Source organism: Kogia breviceps, chromosome 3, assembly GCF_026419965.1.
Source record: "Kogia breviceps isolate mKogBre1 chromosome 3, mKogBre1 haplotype 1, whole genome shotgun sequence".
In the NCBI taxonomy this organism is placed as follows: domain Eukaryota; kingdom Metazoa; phylum Chordata; class Mammalia; order Artiodactyla; family Physeteridae; genus Kogia; species Kogia breviceps.
Window position 1 is genome coordinate 113908839 of NC_081312.1, and position 23817 is coordinate 113932655.

The window sequence follows — 23817 nt, forward strand, 5'->3', positions numbered from 1 at the left end:
CTGGCATCACCTCATTAGGATGGTGGAATTCTACTTAGTTCCACATGTTTCCCAGAATACATTCCCAAGGCTTTTATTGTGAATTTTTGATACTTTGGTAAATAGCCTTTGTTTTTACCATTGTCCTTTCTTAATTGGTCCAGTCAATAACCTCCAAATCTAGCTTTTGCTTGCTCTACTCAGCTTTTATTTTTTTAATTCATGCCTAGAGATGTGTTTCTTTTGGCTGTGTTGGGTTTTCGTTGCTGCTTTTGGGCTTTCTCTAGTTGTAGTGAGCAGGGGCAACGTTTTGTTGTGGTGCACGGGCCTTTCACTTTGGTGGCTTCTCTTGTTGCAGAGCATGGGCTCTAAGCACGTGGGCTTCAGTAGTTGTGGCACATGGCCTTAGTTGCTCCACGGCGGCATGTGGGATCTTCCTGGATCAGGGCTCGAACCCGTGTCCCCTGCATTGGCAGGTGGATTCTTAACCACTGCCCCACCAGGGAAGTCCCAGTGTTTCTTTAAAGAACCACTTTCTCTGCACTTATCTTTTGGGCATAAAGGCTCTGACAAATGCTCATGTGCTCAAAACCTTCCTTCTCCCTTTCCTACTTCCAGGAAACACCCCACTGCTCTCCAGAGGAGATATTTCTCCTGTCAGCTCCTCCCATTCAATGCTATGTGCCTAGAATGTTTTATGCTTATTTAACAAAGAAGGAAATAATTTGATTTTTCCTGGCACTCTTTGTCATCCTGTATTCCTGCGATTGAAGAGACGCTCTTACTTTATACAAAATCTGTTTTTTTAAATCATTTTTTTTAAATGTGGGGAAGCAGAAAAACACATGGCACAGATTACTTTCATATACTTTATCTACTTTCTATTATTTGAATCATCTAAAGCTTTACTATTTTTATTTTTGTTGAAGTATAGCTGATTTACGATATTTTATTAGTTTCAGGTGTACTGAAACTAATTTCATAGTGATTCAATATTTTTATAGATTGTAGTTCATTTTAAGTTACCACAAAAAAATGGCTAAATATCCTTGTGCTGTACAATATATCCTTGTTGCTTATCTACTTTATACTTAGTAGTTTGTACCTCTTAATCCCCTACTCCTATCGTGTCCCTCTCCTCACTGGTAACCACTAGTTTGTTCTTTATATCTGTGAGTCTGTTTCTGTTTTGTTATATTCATTCAATTCTTTTACTTTTTAGATTCCACTTATAAGTGATAGCATAGAGAGTATTTGTCTTTTGTCTTGCTCTGTCTGACTTATTTCACTAAGCATAATAATCTCTAGGTCCATTCGTGTTGTCACAAATGGCAGAATTTCATTCTTTTTATGGCCGAGTACTATTCCATTGTGTGTGTGTGCATGCGGTGTATATATTGGGTTGGCCAAAAGTTCGTTCGTGTTTTTTCATAAGGTGTTATAGAAAAGCCCAAACAAACTTTTTGGCCAACTCAATATATATGTATCACATCTTCTTTATCCATTCATCTGTTGATGGGCACTTAGGTTGCTTCTATATCTTGGCTATTGTAAATAATGCTGCTATGAACATTGGGGCCCATGTATCTTTTCAAATTAGTGTGTTCATTTTCTTCGAATAGCTTTACTATTTTAGAGCACTGCATTTTGGTCTTTCCCTTTTCTAATACTCTATCTGTATAATATACATTTCCTTAAACAACTGCACTTAATAATAATGATTTTAAACAACCACACTAGCTAGCAATTCTTGATCACCTTCTGGTCTGGCTCTTGCTAAGTGCTTTGCAGACCTCATCTCACCATTTAATCTGTAGTCCTCCCTGTGATGTGGGTACCCTTCATATTCCCATTTTCAAATGAAGAAAACCGAAGCTGAGAGAAGTGAGGTCATTTCCCAGGGTCACAAAGCTGGGAAGTAGCAGAGTAGAGCCAGGTCTGCATCCAACTCTGGTGTCCACACTCCTCACCACAGCACAGATCCCATTCACTAGCACAGAATGGAAACCTGACAATGCCCTCTACAGAACACAGCTTTTACCTATGTGTGCCAGATGGTAAAGAGAGACCCAGATGTAAACCTTTTCTCCTTTTGACTCTAGAAAATCCTAATTTTCCTCTTCCAAGATTGATTTTTCATCAGATTCCCATCAGCAGCAACGGTCCTACAGGGCTTCTGCTGTTCACTGGTGCTCAGTATTCTTGCCAAATTCCTGAGCTTTTAAAAGGAAACCCTCTATTGCCTTAGTAATACCAGAGGAGATTGCACTTGTTTGTTGCAGGTTAAAACAAATCTCCATCCCTGTGGGATCTTCTGAAACTCATCTGAAATGAGATAGTGTCTTGTCATGTGCTCTGTCGAATTACTACAGATGTATTTTCATTCAATGAAATATGCTGTGGTTTAAGTTGTGGACCTGCCAAATTAACATACTGCCACATTGTGTTGTTCAGAATTCTCTATCTTTTCATCTGTCCAGTGTGTATCCTAAAGCTACCCAAACACATTATGGGCCCACTAGATAATAAATCCTCAAAGCATCCCCTGGCAGGTAGATAGGAAAGGAAAGGAGAAAATGTTGCCCTCCCACACATTACTTATGAGCAAATAGAGACAGACAAGATTGCCTGAAATTGACTGATGGCTTTAAATGAGTTGGAAATGGAGGTAAGACTATAATTTAGTTATTTCCTGATGTAGTACTCCCCCAGTTCCTTTTTTTAAAACATATGGTGAAGTTAAAGTAATTTTATTTTCTATTTTGTCTTTTATTTTATGTGAACAGTGTACCCTCAATGAACTCCAGAAGGCTCATTATAGATTGCATTAGCTTGATAGCCTTCGTTTCTGGCTGGTTACTGCCAGGACCCTGGAATAGCATGCAACAGCAACTTCAAAGGGTGAGAGTAGAAAGTGCCACATTCTCTGCACACGCTAAACAACAGAGTGTTGTATTTGTTCATCTTTTTAACCAAATGTCTCAGGCATATAAAACTAAAGCTATTGTTACTGTGAATACTCAAGTATACACTACCAAGCTTCAAAATAGAACATTTCAGATAAGTGGAAGCCCTGATATGCATTCTTCTCAATCTCTTTTCTTCTCCCCATGTTACAGGCAATTGTGATGTTGAATTTAGCGTTTTTCATTCCTCTGAATCTATAAGTGTATAGCCATAAAAAATATACAGTATTATTTTTCATTTTTTTACTTCATATGTATGTTTCCTTCTGTAGCTTGCTTTTCCCCCATTAGTTTTCTATTTTTGAGATGTATCCACGTCAGTTGATACACATAGGGCTAGTCTGTTCATTTTAAACCTCCATATTATGTTTAATCCATCTAACTTTCCTCTAATTTAATTATACATTCTGATGGTGAACACATAAATTGCTTCCAATTTTTCACTATTATAAACACATTTCCATGATCGTTTTTGTACATGTCTCTATGGGCATATGTGCAAGATTATCTCTGAGGTATATGCCAAGGAGTGGAATTACTTAATTCACAAGTATCCACATCATCAACTTTACTAGGTTTGCTTTACACCAGTTTATACTCTCACCAGCAGTAATTCCCATTACTCCATGTCCTCATCAATACTTGATATTGTCAGACTTTTTACCTTTGCCAATCATATAGTTTCTTTAATTGCATTTCCCTAATAGTGAGGTTTGACATATTTTCATACATCTGCTGGACATTTGGAATTTCTGTTCTGTGAAATGTCTGTTCATTTCTTTTACTCATTTTTTAACTGAGTTATTTGCATTTTTCTTATTAACTTGTAGACATTCTTCATACTTCTGATGACAAGTTATTTGCTGGTTACATATATTGTATGTACTCCCAATGTGTAATTTGCCTTCTCACTTTCTTTATGATGAATTTTGATGCACAGGAGTTTTTATTTTTAACGTGACCAAACTTACCTACTTCTTTCCTTCTGATTTGTACTTTTGTATCTTATTTAAGAAATCCTTCCCTACCCCAAAGTCATGGAGTTATTTTCCTTATATTTTCCCTCAAATGTATCAAGGTTTTGCTTTTTAAATTTAGGCCTCTAAAAGTCACTTGGAACTTTTGTGTACATAGTGTGAGGGATCTAATTTTTTCCCTTTGGATAACTTAAGTGAGGAGGTAAATAGTTTTATCTACAGGTGAAAGAAGGACTCACAGTCTGAAGAATTCTATAGGGTTTGAAATGTGAGACCAATAATAGGTTGACAAAAATCTTTTAAACTTAGAGAGTTCAGAAATGGCAACAGGTCACCTTCATGTGTGACTGTGTTCCCTTCAGGGCTGGGCATCCTGCTAACAGCTTGTTGGATGTCATTGGATTCATGAGGTCTGTGCCCTCATGTAAACATTCTTGTAGCAAGGGCAAAACTATGGTCAATGAAAGCCATGTGTTTGTTCCTGCTGAAATTGCCTCCTTCCAGGTCTCCTTCTCAGCAGATACTCAGATTAAATTTCCAGGCAGTGAAGTAATGGAAAGTTACCACTTGGACTTGACCACAATGTGATTTTAAAAAGAAAAATTGGTACTTCCATATCTAACTAGCTGCCCTGGGTGAGTACACCCAGTGTTCATCTATTAGGGTGCTGATGAAAGGAAAATCTCGGAGCCTGGAGTCAGCCAGTAGGAGTTCTGCACTAATTTATTATGGCTGCCATAACAAAGTACTACCAGCTAGGTGATTTAAACAACAAAAAGTTATTCTGAGATGAATGTGTGGGTGGTGATGGTTCCTTCTGGGGACTGTGAGGTGTTCCATGCCTCTCTGCTAACTTCCAGATGTGTACAGACAACCTTTGGTGTTCCTTGTCTTACAGATGCATCCCACCAATCTCTGCCTTTGTGTTCGCATGGCATTCTCCCTGTGCCTCTGTGTCCAAATATCTCCTTTTCATAATAAGGATACCAGTCATACTGTCCAGTATGACATTTTCTTAATATAACTAATTATGTCTTCAACGATGCTATTTCCAAATAAAGTCACATTTTGAGGTACTGAGGGTGAGGACTTCATATGAATTTAGGATGGGGGGGACACAATTCAAACCCTAATAGGTTCTTACAAAGTTTCTTTTTTCCACCTTTTTAAAATTTCAATAATTTCTCCAGCCCTTAATTAGAGCAGCAGTCTAATGTTTTTGCAACTAAATCAATGTGAAAATATGTTTCTTTCTTGAAGATTTTTTCCCTAAAATTTATTCCAAAATCTGTGAAAATTAAGGTATGAACTATAGCCTCAAAGTCTCTAAGTCAGTGGATCTGCAGGTTGTTTCTTCTTTCTTCCCTCCTCACCTCACCCTCCCTCCTTCCATAGACAGCAGGCACCCACTGTGTGTCAAACACTGCAGGGTGCTGGGTATGTCAAGATGAATGCGGCAGCCTTGGACTCTGCTTTCTCAGAGTCCTGCACTAAAGGGATTGGTGCCGGGTACCCAGGCACTTATAATTCAATGCTAGAGATGTATCCTGAGAGGGGAGGTTCACAGTTCTGTTGGAGCACAGTCAGGTGTTCACAGAGTCGCCCAACCCAGCCTGGGATGTCAGGGAACAGAGCCAGCACTAGGATGAGGGAGCCAGGTGCCCAGACCACACCATTTAAGGAGGGGCTCACACTTGGATGCCAACTCTGTACTTGCCCGACACTGAGAGTGAGCACTTCCTTAAATGGTGTGTCCTAGGTGTCTCACTGGTCTCACTCTAGTCCTGGCCCTGGCAGGGAAAGCTACATAAAGGAGTAAAGGAGGAGACAGCTAAGCTAAAACTGGAAAAGGGATGATAGAAAGATGAATGGCAGTTTGCCAGGTAGAGATGGAAGAAAGAACATTCCAGATAGAAGAACCAGCAAAGACCCAGAGAGAAGGTAGGCATGACACAACTGGGGGGCTGAAAGAGAACTGGCATCCGGGGAACCAAATGGGAAGGTTTAGATGACTCCCATGAGTCATCTGAACTCATCAAGTCGAGGGAAGCTAGAGTCCCAGCAGAGCCACTGCCACCTCCGCACCACGTTTTTACACAACTGGGTGAGTGAACGGAGCCTTCGTGAGAATTAAAAAAAAAAGTCTCCTTTTCTCCAGGTGGACACAGGCTTGTATCCAAACACCCAGCTCAGTGACCAGAGCCTGGGCTGGATTAAAACTCCCACTTGCCCCCTTGGGCAGGTGTCCATCAGGATTTAGGCAGAGGAAGGCGCAGGATTCTGTGGGTGCAGAGTCAGGCCCTGAAGACAAGAGTTTGAGGCCCTTAGTGTTGGACCAGAACTCCGAAACCAACCCCAGATGGCCTGGTGTGCTTCACTCAGTTCTGAGCTGGAGGATTGGCCTTTCTGTTCCAACCCCATGTTGTCACATCGTGAATTCTGCTACTCTGGGAGTTATATTGAATTTATTTTTCCTTTGTAACTCACTGATCCTCAGGCTAATTTCCTTAACCACAGCTTAGTGGCTTGAATTGATCAGCCGAAGGGAAAAGACTGGATTTATCACCTATTTCTAGATTCTTCTGCATCTGGGATCATGATATGATATATATTAACATATTTAAACTTACAGTATAATTGATTTACCAGAAGATTCCATTAAAAATATTTTTGTATGGCTTTTCTCTCTATGAATTTACTGTTTCTCATTAAGATTATACTTTTCATAGACCTAGGTGTTCCCCTGGAGACCTCCAGGACTTAGAGCTCCTCAGGAGGCATGCCAACAGCTTTGGAAGGTTAGAAAGAGAAGCTCAGTGTCCAAGCCTGATTTATGGCCTCCCCTTGGGAATGCCCACTCTGTTGTGTGTCAGGTGCAGCAAGACCCACAGAATTCTCCTAACCCCCCCAACTAAAACATGGGTAGGATCATCCAGTGATGCAACCAATTTAGAGCCAAAGCCAACATCTCTTTCTGACCTGCTTTAAATGAGCAAGTTAGGAATAGTGTCTGGCTCGCAGATGATATTAAGGTTAAAATAATTTGATTTTTGTTTAATAACTATTAATACAGTTACTTCTTTAAACAAAAATGACTAAGTTTATGGCTGAGTCTCATCTATATTTCGTTTTGCTTCCAAATGTTCACAAACCTTTCAAAAATAACAGATTTATTTAGATATAATTCACATGCCATACAATTCACCCAATTAAAGTATACAATTTGATGGGTTTTAGTATGCAACATCACCACAAACAATTTTACATTTTAATTCCATTAGCAGTCTGTCCCCATTCTCAAATTCCCCAACCCCTGGCAACTACTAGTCTACTTTCTGTCTGTATGGATTTGCCTGTTAGGGACATTTCATGTAAATGGAACCATAGAGTGTGTGGTCTTTTGTGACTGGTCTCTTTCACTTAGCATAATTTTTTCAAGGTTCATCCATGTTGTAACATGTATCAATACTTCCTTTCTGTGACTGAATAACATTTTATTGAGTGGATATACCACATTTTATTCATTCATTCTTCAGTTGGTGGACATTTGGGTTGTTTTTACTTTTCGGCTCTTATGAATAGTGCAGTTATGGACATTTGTGTACAAGTTTTTATGTCAACATATGTTTTCGTTTCTTTTGGGTATATATCTAGTAGTGGAATTGCCAGGTTATCTAGTAATTCTGTGTTTAAACTTTTGAGGAACTGACACTGTTTTCCGAAGTAACTACGATTTTACGTACCCACCAGCAGTGTGTGAGGATTCCAATTTCTCCACATCTTAGTCAACAATTTTATTATCTTTTTAAAAATCATTATTATTATAGCCACTGTCCTAACGGGTATGAAGTGGTATCTCACGGTAGTTTTGATTTTCATTTTCTTGATGACCAGTGATGATGAACATCTCTTTATGTGCTTATTGCATCTTCTTCAAAGAAATGACTATTTAGATGCTTTGCTCATTTTTTAATTGAGCTATTTATCTTTTTTTTTTTTTTTTTTTTTTTTTTTTTTTGCGTTATGCGGGCCTCTCACTGTTGTGGCCTCTCCCGTTGCGGAGCACAGGCTCCGGACGCGCAGGCCCAGCGGCCATGGCTCACGGGCCCAGCCGCTCCGCGGCATGTGGGATCTTCCCGGACCGGGGCACGAACCCGTGTCCCCTGCATCGGCAGGCGGACTCCCAACCACTGCGCCACCAGGGAAGCCCTATCTTTTTTATTATTGTTGTAGGAGTTCTTTTTATATTTTAAATGCAAGCCTCTCATCAGAAATATGATCTGTAAAAATATTCCACAAACCATTTTTTTTAACAAACCATTTTTTATATGTCCTGAATATTTTTTTAAATATGTATTTATTCATTTATTTATTTGGCTGCATTGGGTCTTTGTTGTGGCACACAGGCTTTTCATTGAGGCATGTGGGATTTTTCGTTGCAGTGCTCGTTGCCGCACACGGGCTCTTTGTTGCAGCGTGTGGGCTTCTCTCTAGTTGTGGCATGCAGGTTTTCTCTTCTCTAGTTGTGGCGCGTGGGATCCAGAGCATGTAGGCTCTGTAGTTTGTGGCACATGGTCTCTCTAGTTGAGGCACGTGAGCACAGTAGTTGTGGCGCGCAGGCTTTGCTGCCCTGCGGCATGTGGGATCTTAGTTTCCCTACCAGGGATTTAACCCATGTCCCCTGCATCAGAAGGTGGATTCTTTACCACTGGACCACCAGGGAAGTCCCTATCCTAAATATTTTTGAAGATGAGTGGTCAATCAAACTTTATATGGCACCATTCAGCCACTAAAAGTGATATTATAGCTTTTTTTTTTTTTTTTTTTTTGGTGCGCGGGCCCCTCACTGCTGTGGCCTATCCCGTTGCGGAGCACAGGCTCCAGACGAGCAGGATCAGCGTCCATGGCTCACGGGCCCAGCTGCTCCACGGCATGTGGGATCTTCCCGGATCGGGGCACGAACCCGTGTCCCCTGCATCGGCAGGCGGACTCTCAACCACTGCGCCACCAGGGAAGCCATAAAAGTGATATTATAGCATTTATTGCCACATTTTAATGTATGATTAAGTGGAAGAAGCAGGTTCTAAAACATTATGATTCTTTTTAAAAAATGCATAGAAAATCATCTGGAAGTGTATATATATATATACACACATATATATATACACTTATTATATATATATTTATATATCAAGGTGTATAGCAGTTCTCTTTGGATATTGTAATTATATATTTTAATTTTCCATATCTTTTCTTACTTTTAATGATGAATATGTATTGTTCTGATAGTAAATTATTCTCAATTTTTTAAAAAGCCCAATTGTATAAGAAAATGCTTACCCCACTTGCACATGAGTTTGACTGATTCTACCTATTATTTGGACTTCCCAAAATCTCATGCGGGTGGGAACAAGATGAGACCACAAATGAGCCCATTTCAACACAACAACCTGAAACTATGCCTCTCAGTTCCAGAGAGACCACAGGCTGGGAGGGGAAGGAGTACAAGGTATGATTATGTATAGGGATTTAATATCAATCTGTATGGCTTGCTTCAGTTTGCAAAGCACTTTCAGACATCTTACTTGATTCTCACAACAACCCTATTGGACACCAGTGTTCAGATGAGGAAACCAAGGTTCAGAAACATTTTGTTCTTTCCCAAGGTTGTGTGACCTAGTAAGTAAGGATGCTCAAACTACAGTCTGGGTTTTCTGCTCCTGTTGCAGTACTTGTAACTGATTGACCTGCCTCTCATACTGTATTCTCTATAAAATTTTCTCTGAGAGTCGGATATTTGAAGGATCACTTTTTAATACCTCAAAAGATGCTGTGGTGTTAACTTGGAGTGCTGTGCTGTGCTTCTGGCTGAGATGGCTTCACAAATCCCCAAATACTTTTCTTTAGTGTTCTATCTCAGGAAAGGAAGAATTTTTGATACATGAATTAACTTATGCCTTGTTGTTGTTTACTTTTCTGTTTTCTTCTCATTTATCAGCTTGATTGCTAAGCTTTGAATATTGCTTTCTTTTAAAATTGTTGCCCAAATGAAATCATCTTGGCATTTGTATTGGCTTTATTTCTCTTCTATAACTTTTACAAGCAGCCTTGGAAACAAAGGACCTCTTCTTTACTTCCTTGGCACACTCTTCATCATTTATGAACATGAGAAAAAAAGATGAATTTTTTTCCTTTGCTCAAATAACTATGGCATTGTCTGAGTTATTTAGGCTAAATTAGGTAGAAAAAAATCTGAAGTCATTTTAAAAGTATGTGACTTTCTCTAGATTCTAGACAAGAGTTTGATTTACAAACTTTTTCTGTAAAGATCCAGACAGTAAATATTTCCGACTTTGTAGGCTATACAGTGTCTGTTGCAACTCTTCAACTCTGCCAATTGTAGTGCAAAAGCAGCCACAGACAATAAGTAAACAAGTGGGCCTGACTGTATCAATAAAACTTTATTTACAAAAGCAGTCAGTGAATAGATTTGGCCCACAGGCCATGGTTTGCTGACTCCAGTTTTCAATTATTTAATTTTTGTCTACCAGGAATCTAATTCTTTGGCTAAGTGATTTGTTACCAACCATGTTTCAAAGCCTCTTTCTATCACCATAGATGCTAGTGGGGTTTCTCTTAAAAAATAAAATGTGATATGTACAAAGCTACTTATTACCTACTATATTCTAAGCTCATTAAGAGTTAGGAGAGTCCAGTATTACTAGGTTGTCTATTTATCTCTTCCTTTCCAAGGTTAGAGCTGCTGCAAGTTACAACCTGAACTCTTCTTGGTCCAGGAACACATCCCTGACCTCCTCTTGTGTTTTAAACCTCTTTACACTTTTTTTTTTTAAACATCTTTATTGGAGTATAACTGTTTTACAATAGTGTGTTAGTTTTTCCTTTACAACAAAGTGAATCAGTTATACATATACATATGTTCCCATATCTCTTCCCTCTTGCATCACCCTCTCTCCCACCCTCCCTATCCCACCCCTCTAGGTGGTCACAGAGCACAGAGGTGATCTCCCTGTGCTATGCGGCAGCTTCCCACTAGCTATCTAATTTACATTTGGTAGTGTATATATGTCCCTGCTACTCTCTCACTTCATCACAGCTTACCCTTCCCCCTCCCCATATCCTCAAGTCCATGCTCTAGTAAGTCTGTGTTTTATTCCTGTCCTACCACTAATCTCTTCATGACATTTTTTTTCCCTTAGAGTCCATATATATGTGTTAGCATACGGTATTTGTTTTTCTCCTTCTGACTTACTTCACTCTGTATGACAGACTCCAGGTCCATCCACCTCATTATAAATAACTCAGTTTCATTTCTTTTTATGGCTGAGTAATATTCCGTTGTGTATATGTGCCACATCTTCTTTATCCATTCATCTGTTGATGGACACTTAGGTTGCTTCCATGTCCTGGCTATTGTAAATAGAGCTGCAATGAACATTTTGGTACATGGCTCTTTTTGAATTATGGTTTTCTCAGGGTATATGCCCAGTAGTGGGATTGCTGGGTCGTATGGTAGTTCTATTTGTAGTTTTTTAAGGAACCTCCATACTGTTCTCCATAGTGGCTGTATCCATTTACATTCCCACCAGCAGTGCAAGAGGGTTCCCTTTTCTCCACACCCTCTCCAGCATTTCTGGTTTCTAGATTTTTTGATGATGGCCATTCTGACCGGTGTGAGATGATATCTCATTGTAGTTTTGATTTGCATTTCTCTAATGATTAATCATGTTGAGCATTCTTTCATGTGTTTGTTAGCAATCTGTATATCTTCTTTGGAGAAATGTCTGTTTAGGTTTCTGCCCATTTTTGGATTGGGTGGTTTGTTTTTTTGTTATTGAGTTGCTTATAAATTTTGGAGATTAATCCTTTGTCAGTTGCTTCATTTGCAAATATTTTCTCCCATTCTGAGGGTTGTCTTTTGGTCTTGTTTATAGTATATTTTGCTGTGCAAAAGCTTTTAAGTTTTATTAGGTCCCATTTGTTTATTTTTGTTTTGATTTCCATTTCTCTAGGAGATGGGTCAAAAAGGATCTTGCTGTGATTTATGTCGTAGAGTGTTCTGCCTATGTTTTCCTCTAAGAGTTTGATAGTGTCTGGCCTTACATTTAGGTCTTTAACCCATTCTGAGTTTATTTTTGTGTGTGGTGTTAGGGATTGTTCTAATTTCATACTTTTACATATAGCTGTCCAGTTTTCCCAGCACCACTTATTGAAGAGGCTGTCTTTTCTCCACTGTATATCCTTCCCTCCTTTATCAAAGATAAGGTGACCATATGTGTGTGGGTTTATCTCTGGGCTTTCTATCCTGTTCCATTGACCTATAGTTCTGTTTTTGTGCCAGTACCATACTGTCTTGATTACTGTAGCCTTGTAGTATAGTCTGAAGTCAGGGAGCCTGATTCCTCCAGCTCCATTTTTCGTTCTCAAGATTGCTTTGGCTATTCATGGTCTGTTGTGTTTCCATACAAATTGTGAAATGTTTTGTTCTAGTTCTGTAAAAAATGCCAGTGGTAATTTGATAGGGATAGCATTGAATCTGTAGATTGCTTTGGGTAGTAGAGTCATTTTCACAATGTTGATTCTTCCAATCCAAGAACATGGTATATTTCTCCACCTATCTGTATCATCTTTAATTTCTTTCATCAGTGTCTTATAGTTTTCTGCATACAAGTCTTTTGTCTCCTTAGGTAGGTTTATTCCTAGATATTTTATTCTTTTTGTTGCAATGGTAAATGGGAGTGTTTTCTTAATTTCACTCTCAGATTTTTCATCATTAGTATATAAGAATGCCAGAGATTTCTGTGCATTAATTTTGTATCCTGCTACTTTACCAAATTCATTGATTAGCTCTAGTAGTTTTCTGGTAGCATCTTTAGGATTCTCTATGTATAGTATCATGTCATCTGCAAACAGTGACAGCTTTACTTCTTCTTTTCCTATTTGGATTCCTTTTATTTCTTTTTCTTCTCTGATTGCTGTGGCTAGAACTTCCAAAACTATGTTGAATAAGAGTGGTGAGAGTGGGCAACCTTGTCTTGTTCCTGATCTTAGTGGAAATGGTTTCAGTTTTTCACCATTGAGAACAATGCTAGCTGTGGGTTTGTCATATATGGTCTTTATTATGTTGAGGAAAGTTCCCTGTATGCCTACTTTCTGCAGGGCTTTTATCATAAATGAGTGTTGAATTTTGTCAAAAGCTTTCTCTGCATCTATTGAGATGATCATGTGGTTTTTCTCTTTCAGTTTGTTGATATGGTGTATCACGTTGATTGATTTGCGTATATTGAAGAATACTTGCATTCCTGGAATAAACCCGACTTGATCATGGGGTATGATCCTTTTAATGTGCTGTTGGATTCTGTTTGCTAATATTTTGTTGAGGATTTTTGCATCTATGTTCATCAGTGATATTGGCCTATAGTTTTCTTTCTTTGTGACGTCTTTGTCTGGTTTTGGTATCAGGGTGATGTTGGCCTCATAGAATGAGTTTGGGAGTGTTCCTCCCTCTGCTATCGTTTGGAAGAGTTTGAGAAGGATAGGTGTTAGCTCTTCTCTAAATGTTTGATAGAATTCGCCTGTGAAGCCATCTGGTCCTGGGCTTTTGTTTGTTGGAAGATTTTGAATCGCAGTTTCAATTTCAGTGCTTGTGATTGGTCTGTTCATATTTTCTATTTCTTCCTGGTTCAGTCTCGGCAGGTTGTGCATTTCTAAGAATTTGTCCATTTCTTCCAGGTTGTCCATTTTATTGCCATAGAGTTGCTTGTAGTAATCTCTCATGATCTTTTGTATTTCTGCAGTGTCAGTTGTTACTTCTCCTTTTTCATTTCTAATTCTATTGATTTGAGTCTTCTCCCTTTTATTCTTGATGAGTCTGGCTAATGGTTTATCAATTTTATTTATCTTCTCAAAGAACCAGCTTTTAGTTTTATTGATCTTTGCTATTGTTTCCTTCACTTCTTTTTCATTTATTTCTGATCTGATCTTTATGATTTCTTTCCTTCTGCTAAATTTGGGGGTTTTTTGTTCTTCTTTCTCTAATTCCTTTAAGTGCAAGGTTAGGTTGTTTATTCGAGATGTTTCCTGTTTCTTAAGGTATGATTGTATTGCTCTAAACTTCCCTCTTAGAACTGCTTTTGCTGTATCACATAGGTTTTGGGTCGTCATGTCTCCATTGTCATTTGTTTCTAAGTATTTTTTGATTTCCTCTTTGATTTCTTCAGTGATCACTTCGTTATTAAGTAGTGTATTGTTTAGCCTCCATGTGTTTGTATTTTTTACAGATCTTTTCCTGTAATTGATATCTAGTCTCATAGCATTGTGGTCGGAAAAGATACTTGATACGATTTCAATTTTCTTAAATTTGCCAAGGCTAGATTTGTGACCCAAGATATGATTGATCCTGGAGAATGTTCCATGAGCACTTGAGAAAAATGTGTATTCTGTTGTTTTTGGATGGAATGTCCTATAAATATCAATTAAGTCCATCTTGTGTAATGTATCATTTAAAGCTTGTGTTTCCTTATTTATTTTCATTTTGGATGATCTGTCCATTGGTGAAAGTGGGGTGTTAAAGTCCCCTACTATAATTGTGTTACTGTCGATTTCCCCTTTTAAGGCTGTTAGTATTTGCCTTATGTATTGAGGTGCTCCTATGTTGGGTGCATAAATATTTACAATTGTTATATTTTCTTCATGGATCGGTGCCTTGATCATTATGTAGTGTCCTTCTTTGTCTCTTGTAATAGTCTTTATTTTAAAGTCTATTTTGTCTGATATGAGAATTGCTACTCAAGCTTTCTTCTGATTTCCATTTGCATGGAATATCTTTTTCCATCCCCTTACTTTCAGTCTGTATGTGTCCCTAGGTTTGAAGTGGGTCTCTTGTAGACAGCATATATATGGGTCTTGTTTTTGTATCCATTCAGCCAGCCAGTCTGTGTCTTTTGGTGGGAGCATTTAATCCATTTACATTTGAGGTAATTATCGATATGTATGTTCCTATTACCATTTACTTAATTGTTTCGGGTTGTTCTTGTAGGTCTTTTCCCTCTCTTGTGTTTCTTGCCTACAGAAGTTCCTTTAGGATTTGTTGTAGAGCTGGTTTGGTGGTGCTGAACTCTCTCAGCTTTTGCTTGTCTGTAAAGGTTTTAATTTCTCCATCAAATCTGAATGAGATCCTTGCTGTGTAGAGTAATCTTGGTTGTAGGTTTTTTTCCTTCATCACTTTAAATATGTCCTGCCACTCCCTTCTGGCTTGTAGAGTTTCTGCTGAAAGATCAGCTGTTAACCTTATGGGGATTCCCTTGTGTGTTATTTGTTGTTTTTCCCTTGCTGCTTTTAATATGTTTTCTTTGTATTTAATTTTTGACAGTTTGATTATTATGTGTCTTGGCGTGTTTCTCTTTGGGTTTATCCTGTATGGGACTCTCTGTGCTTCCTGGACTTGATTGACTATTTCCTTTCCTATATTAGGGAAGTTTTCAACTATAATCTCTTCAAATATTTTCTCAGTCCCTTTCTTTTTCTCTTCTTCTTCTGGGACCCCTATAATTCGAATGTTGGTGCGTTTAATGTTGTCCTAGAGGTCTCTGAGACTGTCCTCAGTTCTCTTCATTCTTTTTTCTTTCTTCTGCTCTGCATTAGTTATTTCCACTATTTTATCTTCCAGGTCACTTATCTGTCCTTCTGCCTCAGTTATTCTGCTATTGATCCCATCTAGAGTATTTTTCATTTCATTTATTGTGTTGCTCATTGTTGCTTGCTTCCTCTTTATTTCTTCTAGGTCCTTATTAACTGTTTCTTGCAATTTGTCTATTCTATTTCCAAGATTTTGAATCATCTTTACTATCATTATTCTGAATTCTTTTTCAGGTAGACTGCCTATTTTCTCTTCATTTATTAGGTCTGGTGTGTTTTTATCTTGCTCCTTCATCTGTTGTGTGTTTTTCTGTCTTCTCATTTCGCTTATCTTACTGTGTTTGGGGTCTCCTTTTTGCACGTTGCAGGTTCTTAGTTACCGTTGTTTTTGGTGGCTGTCCCCAGTGGCTAAGGTTGGTTCAGTGGGTTGAGTAGGTTCCCTGGTTGGGGGTCTAGTGCCTCTGTTCTGGTGGATGAGGCTGGATCTTGTGTTTCTGGTGGGCAGGTCCACGTCTGGTGGTGTGTTTGGGGATGTTGGTAGCCTTATTATGATTTTAGGCAGCCTCTCTGCTAATGGATGGGGCTGTAGACCTGTCTTGCTCTTTGTTGGGGATAGGGTGTCCAGCACTGTTCGTTGCTGGTCCTTGAGTGAAGCTGGGTCTTGGTGTTGAGATGGAGATCTCTGGGAGATTTTCACTGTCTGATATTATGTGGAGCTGGGAGGTCTCTTGTGGACTAGTGTCTTGAGGTTGGTTCTCCCACCTCAGAGACACAGCCCTGGTGCCTGGCTGGGGCGCCAAGAACCTTTAATCCACACGGCTCAAAATAAAAGGGAGAAAAAATAGAAAGGAAAGAAAAGGAAGGAAGAAATGAAGGAAGGAAGAAAGCAAGAAAGGAAGGAAGGAAGGTGGAGAGGAAGAAAGGGAGGAAGGAAGAGAGGAAGGGAGGAAGGAAGGGAGGAAAGAAGGGGGAAGGAAGGAAGAAGGGAGGGAAGGAGGGAAGAAAGGAAGAAAGAAAGGGAGAAGACAAAGTAGAATAAAGTATAGTTATTAAAATAAAAAATAATTATTAAGAAGAAAAATTTCTATTAAAAAAAAAAACAGAAAAACGGGTCAGTCTAACCCTAGGACAAATGGTGAAAGCAAAGCTATACAGACAAAATCTCACACAGCAGCACACACATACACACTCACAAAAAGAAAAAAAGGGGAAAATAATAGTATATCTTGCTCCCAAAGTCCACCTCCTCAACTTGGGATGATTAGTTGTCTATTCAGGTTTTCCACAGATGCAGGGCACTTCAAGTTGATTGTGGAGCTTTAATCCGCGGCTTCTGAGGCTGCTGGGAGAGACCTCCCCCTCTCCTCTCTGTTCACACAGCTCCTGGGGTTCAGCTTTGGACTTGGTCCCGCCTCTGCGTGTAGGTCGTCCGAGGGCGTCTGCCCTTCGCTCAGACAGGACGATGTTAAAGGAGCAGTTGACTCGGGGTCTCCGGCTCACTCAGGCTAGGGGGAGGGAGTGGCACGGGTGCGGAGCGAGTCTGCGGCGGCAGAGGCCGACGTGACGCTGCACAGGCCCAAGGCGCGCCGCGCTCTCCCGGAGAAGCTGTCCCTGAATCCCGGGACCCCGGCAGTGGCGGGCTGCACGGGCTCCCGAGAGGGCCGTTGTGGAGAGTGACCGGTGCTCACACACAGGCCCCTTGGTGGTGGCAGCAGCAACCTTAGCGTCCCACACCCGTCTCTACTGTCTGTGCCGACAGCCGTGGCTCGCGCCCGTTTCTGGAGCTCCTTTACGCGGTGCTCTTAATCCCCTCTCCTCGTGCCCGAGGAAGCGAAGAGGCAAGAAAAAGTCTCTTGTCTCTTCGGCAGCTCCGCGCCCGTTTCTGGGGCTCCTTTAAGCGGCACGCTTAATCCCCTCTCCTCGCGCCCAGGAAGCAAAGAGGGAAGAAAAGGTCTCTTGCCTCTTCGGCAGCTCCGGACTTCAACTGGACTCCCTCCCGGCCAGCCGTGGCGCACTACACCTTCAGGCTGTTTTCACTCTGCCAACTCCAGACCTTTCCCTGGGATCCGACTGAAGCCCGAGCCTCAGCTCCCGGCCCCGCCCGCCCCGGCGGGTGAGCAGACAAGCCTCTCGGGCTGGTGAGTGCCGGTCGGCACCGATCCTCTGCGGGAATCTCTCCGCTTTGCCCTCCGCACCCAGTGGCCGAGCTGTCCTCCGCGGCTCCGGAGCTTCCCCCTCCGCCACCCGCAGTCTCCGCCTGCAAAGGGGCTTCTAGTGTGGGGGAGTCTTTCCTCCTTCATGGCTCCCTCCCACTGGTGTAGGTCCCGTCCCTGTCCCTATTCTTTGTCTCTGTTTATTCTTTTTTCTTTTGCCCTACCCAGGTATGTGGGGAGTTTCTTGCCTTTTGGGAGGTCTGAGGTCTTCTGCCAGCGTTCGATGGGTGTTCTATAGGAGAAGTTCCACGTGTAGATGTATTTCTGATGTCTCTGTGAGGAGGAAGGAGATCTCCACGTCTTACTCTTCCGCCATCTTTAAGCTGTCTCCTAAACCTCTTTACACTTATAGAAGGTATCCCAGTTCATAAGCTATTCAGTGAGCATTTTATTTCATTATGGCCATCTGAACCACAGATCTGAAAAGTAACTCTACTTCTATCAGTCAATTCCTTTGAAATTTATTGGAGATCAAAATAGTTGTGAAAAGTATCCAATGACTATGTTGACCTAACAAAAAAAAAATAGGCTGCCAGTTATTTTTCCAGGAAAAAAAAAAAAAAAAAAAGGTTCATTCAGGATCGGCAGAAAATTTCCATTTGGGGTCTGAAACCATGGTGAGCAGGTGCAAGTCCCCACATGGCAAGGGAAGGAGAATGCTTTTATAGAAGGGAAAAGGAAAGAGTACACAAAGAGTCCATGGCTTTTCATTGACTAAGTTCTTGCCAGGAAAGAAGAGGAGTCTTTCTTCTTCCTGTTGGACTCTGCTGTCCTCCCAGAGCAGGAGAGCTCCCGCTTCTGGGCTCCTAACTCTATTTAACTGAGGTTTCTGTTTATTAATTTTTTTACAATTGTTTGTAATTTTTTACAATTTTTACAATTGAAAACAAAACCTATTTTTGTGGTCTCTTAGTTACTTTCTCACATTATGTCTCAGTTTTGGGGTAATTTGGGAATAGTAAGGCCTTTTTGTAGTAAAGATTCTGGGGTGGAGGGAAACATAAGAAGGATTGATTTCTTTTATTATGAATTTTGTACATAAAAATTTTCCATGCAAGAAAAGTTTCTAGTAGTCTTCACAAGTATTTTTGAGAAGATTGGTTTTAAATGCCTGTTTCTAAACAATATAATAGATACATTTTTTAATATGAGAGAGTCTTACCCCAAGAAACTACAAGAATATTTTCCCACTGCCACCTTTAAATTAATTTTTAAAATTAACATTTTTTTCTGATGTAAAAGTAATATATTTTTATAGAAGAAAATTTGGGAAATTTATAAAGCATAAATAAGAAAAGTAAAATCACTCGCAGTCAACTCCTTAGAGATAACTATTGCTAACATTTTAGTGACATTTGGGTATCTCTTTATGCATATGTGTACATATAGATTAGTTACAAAATTGATCTAATAAGATTATATAAAGTACTTTTGTAATCTTTTTTACTGAAGACTATATAGTGGATATACTTCTATGTTGATACATACAGATTGACATTAACTTTAATGGATACATGGTGTAGATGTACTTACTATAACCCACTTGGATGATCACCTATTGGGGTACTTTAAGTGCTTTATACTTTTCCACTATTACAAAGAATGCTTCAGTAAACATTCTTGTATATAGTATCTTCTTATCCTGCCAGAGTATTTCTTCAAGATAAACTATTAAAAGTGCAATTAGCAGAAATACATGTGTACATACATACATATAATTTTGATATAGAAAAGTTTGTGCCCAAATAATATTCTTCCCAACAGTTAATGAGAGTGCTTCACACCCTCACCAAACTGGGAAATTTCTATAATTTCTCAACAGATCAGTTATCAGCATCATGGCATCCTTTCTGATTACTATTGTTGTTTTAATATTTTATATTTTTTAAACCAACACCTACACAGCACTTACTATGTGTCAGAGGCTATTATAGGTGTGTTTTTTAAAAAATATTAACTAATTTAATCTTTATAATAACCCAATGAAGTGGGCACTGTTATTATTCCTAACTTACTGATGAGAAAGCTGTCAAGAGACTTGAAGGGCCTGTATCTAGTAAATGGTGGAGCCAGGATTTGAATCTTCCTCATTATCCCTTGACCTTCCTGATTATCCCAAAGTCTATCCTCTTGACTGCTATGCCCTGCTGCTCCTTGGAGGAAAGAAAGGCTTAGCTGCCTAGAAAATGAACGTGGCAACAGGGGTCAGAGAGCCAAATCCATCTATTATTTTCAGTATCTTCTATTTTAATTACTTTAAAGATAATCCCTTGGATTTTTTTAGGGTATATCAAGGTCAGAAGAAATCAAAAGAAGCTCTGCCCCACTACCAAGAGGCTTTAGAATATATTGAGATCAGTAAAGGTGAAAAAAGTCTTGAGTGCGTACCAACGTTGAGGGAATTGGCAGGTGTAGAACAAGCCCTGGGACTTCACAACGCATCCATCAACCACCTTTTACAGGTAAGCTGCAACGTACTGGCCACCAAAGCTGTTCCAATCCACTGCTTTTCACAGATACAGGTGGAATAGCAGCTCTGAGAATGCCTGGCTTTGTTAAGTGCTCTAGATAAGTAGAACACTTGGTCTGGAGTAGAAGTTCAACAAACATCTTCATAAGTGGGCAAGTGTGGGATACTGGTCCTCTGTTACCTGTGCATCTTCCACAAACAGTCTGAGACTGCCTGAAGGTGGCTTTTCTCATATTAGGTGCATAATTTAAGTCTTGTTTCCCAGACAAAGTTTCTTTATTATTTAATGCTTATCTATTTAGAGCTTATGTTATCAAACTTATCAGGGTTCTTATCTACCACATTCTACAATCTTTACCTGAAGTCACTTAGAGTTGTCATCTGGTAGCTGAGAAATAGAACCAATTGGATGTATACATAGAGTGAGAGAGAGAGAGAAATTTACTGATATTTTAAGGAATTGGCTCACACAACTCTGGGGGCTGACAAGTCCGAAATCCGTAGGGTAGGTGGGCCAGCTGAAAATGCAAGCAGGGTCTCTGTGTTACAGTCTTGGAGCAGAATTCCTTCTTCACTGAAACCTCAGCCTTTTGCTCTGTAGACCTTCAATTGATTGGATGAGGCCTACTCATCCAATTATTACCTATTATGGAAGGTAATCTCCTTTATTCAACGTCTACTGATTATAAATGTTAATCATAGCTACAAAGTCCATTCATAGCAACATTTAGACTAGTATTTGACCTAACAACTGGGCACCATAGCCTAGCCAAGCTGACACATAAAACTAACCATCACAGTCAGTTTGATGTTTTTGTGTGGTATCATCTGCTAAAAACACATTTAAAATTGTTTTCTGAGAATTTTTCCCCGTTAAAGTTGTAAAATATAGACTAACTCATTTCTTATTTCAAATGAGATATAATGATATTGTGCTGAGGGTTCTTTATTGCTATTTCTTTTAAAATTTGTATGACCATTTATACTCCCACACACAGTTTATTAGAGTGTGCCATTCTCTCACTTTCTCTGGATTATCTCCCTTAAATATTATTACCACCCCATGACATATTATTATTATTATCAGTTTATAGATAAGGAAGTCAAGAATTAGAAAGGTTGGGTGATATGTCCAGGAGTACACAGCTAATAAATGGCATAGCCCAGGTTTAAATGCAGTATTTTTTTTAAAAGGTAATTCTGGCTGACACGTAGAGAGTAGACGAGGGAGGGTGTGCAAAGAGTGGAGGTAGAGTGAAGCACTGAAGGCTGAAGATGGTGGTGGCTTAAACTAGGATGATGTTAGTAAGGATGAAGAGAAGTAGATGGGTGTGACAAAGATATAGGAGGCAGAATTTATGAGATATGGAGCTTGAGTGGATGCAGGACAAAGAGGGAAGGGGAAGAGTCGAAGATGACTCCCGGGTTTCTGGTCTGAACACCTGAGTGGGTGTTTGTGCCATTTACAGTGGGGGAGCAGGTGTGACTGGGTGATGGAGAGATGGTGAGCTCAAGTTTTGATGGTGAGTCTGAGACACCCGTAAGGCATCCAAGCAGAAATGACAGCTAGACAGTTATATAATCAGGACTAGAGTTCAGAAAGTAGGTCAGCAAGTCCTCCACTTATGCACAGTAATTGCCTTGGGAGAGGGTGAGATCACCCAGGCAGGGTTTAGGCAGGAACTTTGCTATTCATTGGTCAAGTAAAGAAGGATAAATCGGTAAAGGAAAAAGAAGAATTTGCCAGAAAAAAAAACAAGAAGAAAAGTAAAAAAGAAAGAGATATCCTCATTGTCACCCCTTTTGATACCTTTTGCTGTTATGGAGGGCATGGAGCTGTCGGGAGCAAAAGTGACATATTTGTAAAGTGTTGAGCACAGTGCCTGCTAGTGCAATGTATGAATTTTTGAAGTTCTCCCTTTCCTTTTCTTGCTTTTCTTTTTCTTTCATTGATGACCTAGTTGAGGGAAACATTGAGGCACTGATGAGAACGGAATCCAGATTGTACTGTGAGTGAGATATGAGGAAGCAAAGGTAATAAATGCAGGTGCCTTCCTCAAAACATACTAAGAGGTGGGGAGGACTGGCCCAGGCAGGGGGCAGCGTACATGGAAAAGTCTGAAGGTAAGACAAAGTTTGACACATTTGGGGAACTGCAAGAAGTTCCCGATGCCTGGGCAATGGGAATGGGAAGGCAGTGGGTGCGTATCATTGAGATGGGGTGTGGAAAGTCATGGTAAGGAATTTGAGCTCCATCCTAAGTGCAGTTAAGGGTTTTTGAACAGGGAGATTGACATCACCATATTATCAGTCTAGAAGTGTTGCTTTGCAGTATGGAGAAGGGACTGGATGGCAGAGAGGTAACCAGGGAGGCAACTCAGTAAGTGGCTGCAACAAACCAGGTAGGCATGATGACAGCCCAGACTCAGGCGGTGTCGTGAGAACGGAGAGACACGGACAGATAGAGAGTAGAAATGACAGGCCTGGGAGTTGTGCAGATGTGGGAGAGTGAAGGAGATGGAGGAGTCCAGCTTTAGACCAGTTTTCTGCATGTGGCTGGTTGGGACATTTACTGAGTGAAGGAACACTGTGGATTTGCAATTTTTTGTTAGTATCAATAATTCTGAATATTCCTATTTTTTTTAAATGTTTTTTCTTTTCTTGAATTATATGCTGATATACATTTCCAAAAGTTAAACTGCTGGGAGGTAAGACATGAACATTTTTATACCTCTTGATTTTTGTTGACATTCTGCCAAAAGGTTGTTTTGAGTTACCTGGCCACCAGAAGTTGGCTTTTCTTTGCTCTTAATTGAGCTAGTTTCACACCAACCTTGCAAACGTTTTTATATTATTTTATTCCCATTTTACAAATTTTATAAATTTGAGATTAATCTCAAATTTATTTTAATTTAGAATTTTTTTCTTAGTCCATACTTAGTCCATTGAGGGAACTCAATGTTTCCTGACTAAATCCAGACCTGTCCTCGTCTCAGCACTGTCTTTGCTGTACCAGTTCCTAAAGTTCAAAGAAAGAAATCAAGATACACTCAGAGTATTCCAGCAAGGGCCATTACCCCCTACAAAATTCACTGAAATGAAAGATGGCTTCTAAGACCAGTAGTATGCATTGCAAAGATTTGAGTTTGGTTTAGAGAAGCATTTCCCAAACTGTGTTCTGTAGGATACTGGCATTTCATGAGAATTCTTAGATCTTCCCAGAAAAGGTGTTTGTGGCCAAATAAATTTGAGAAATATTAAATTAAAATTAAGCAGATGTCTTTAACACATTTTACGGTGCATTAAAAATGCCAGTGTAAATTGTTAATCAGGGGGAGGGCTTAATAAGTCTATGAGACACTAGTGTTCCCAGGCCACAGTTTAGGAAACACTGACCTAGAGAAAAAAATTCAAATGTCTGAGGGCAGGGAACAGCAAAGGGATTCAAATATAAGGGCAGGCTCACTCCTAGGAACCCTTAGCACTATGTGAACGAGAAATGGGTTAAATAGTGCCTCTTGTTTATGGGGCCCAGAGTCATCATTTTAAAGTAT

At 39.8% G+C, this 23817-nt stretch overlaps 1 protein-coding gene across 10 annotated transcripts in view; it reads left to right on the forward strand.

The window, feature by feature from the left end:
- TTC23 (tetratricopeptide repeat domain 23) overlaps nt 1-23817 on the forward strand; it is a 125247-nt gene that overhangs the window by 51857 nt on the left and 49573 nt on the right. For 5 of the 10 annotated variants that reach the window (XM_067029535.1, XM_067029537.1, XM_067029536.1 and 2 more), the window contains exons 6-7: nt 17511-17693; nt 20078-20255. In XM_067029535.1, the coding sequence (XP_066885636.1) occupies nt 17511-17693; nt 20078-20255 (361 nt within the window). The remainder of the gene's footprint in view (nt 1-17510; nt 17694-20077; nt 20256-23817) is intronic. The other 5 variants (XM_059058534.2, XM_067029541.1, XM_067029539.1 and 2 more) reach the window with 1 other exon arrangement.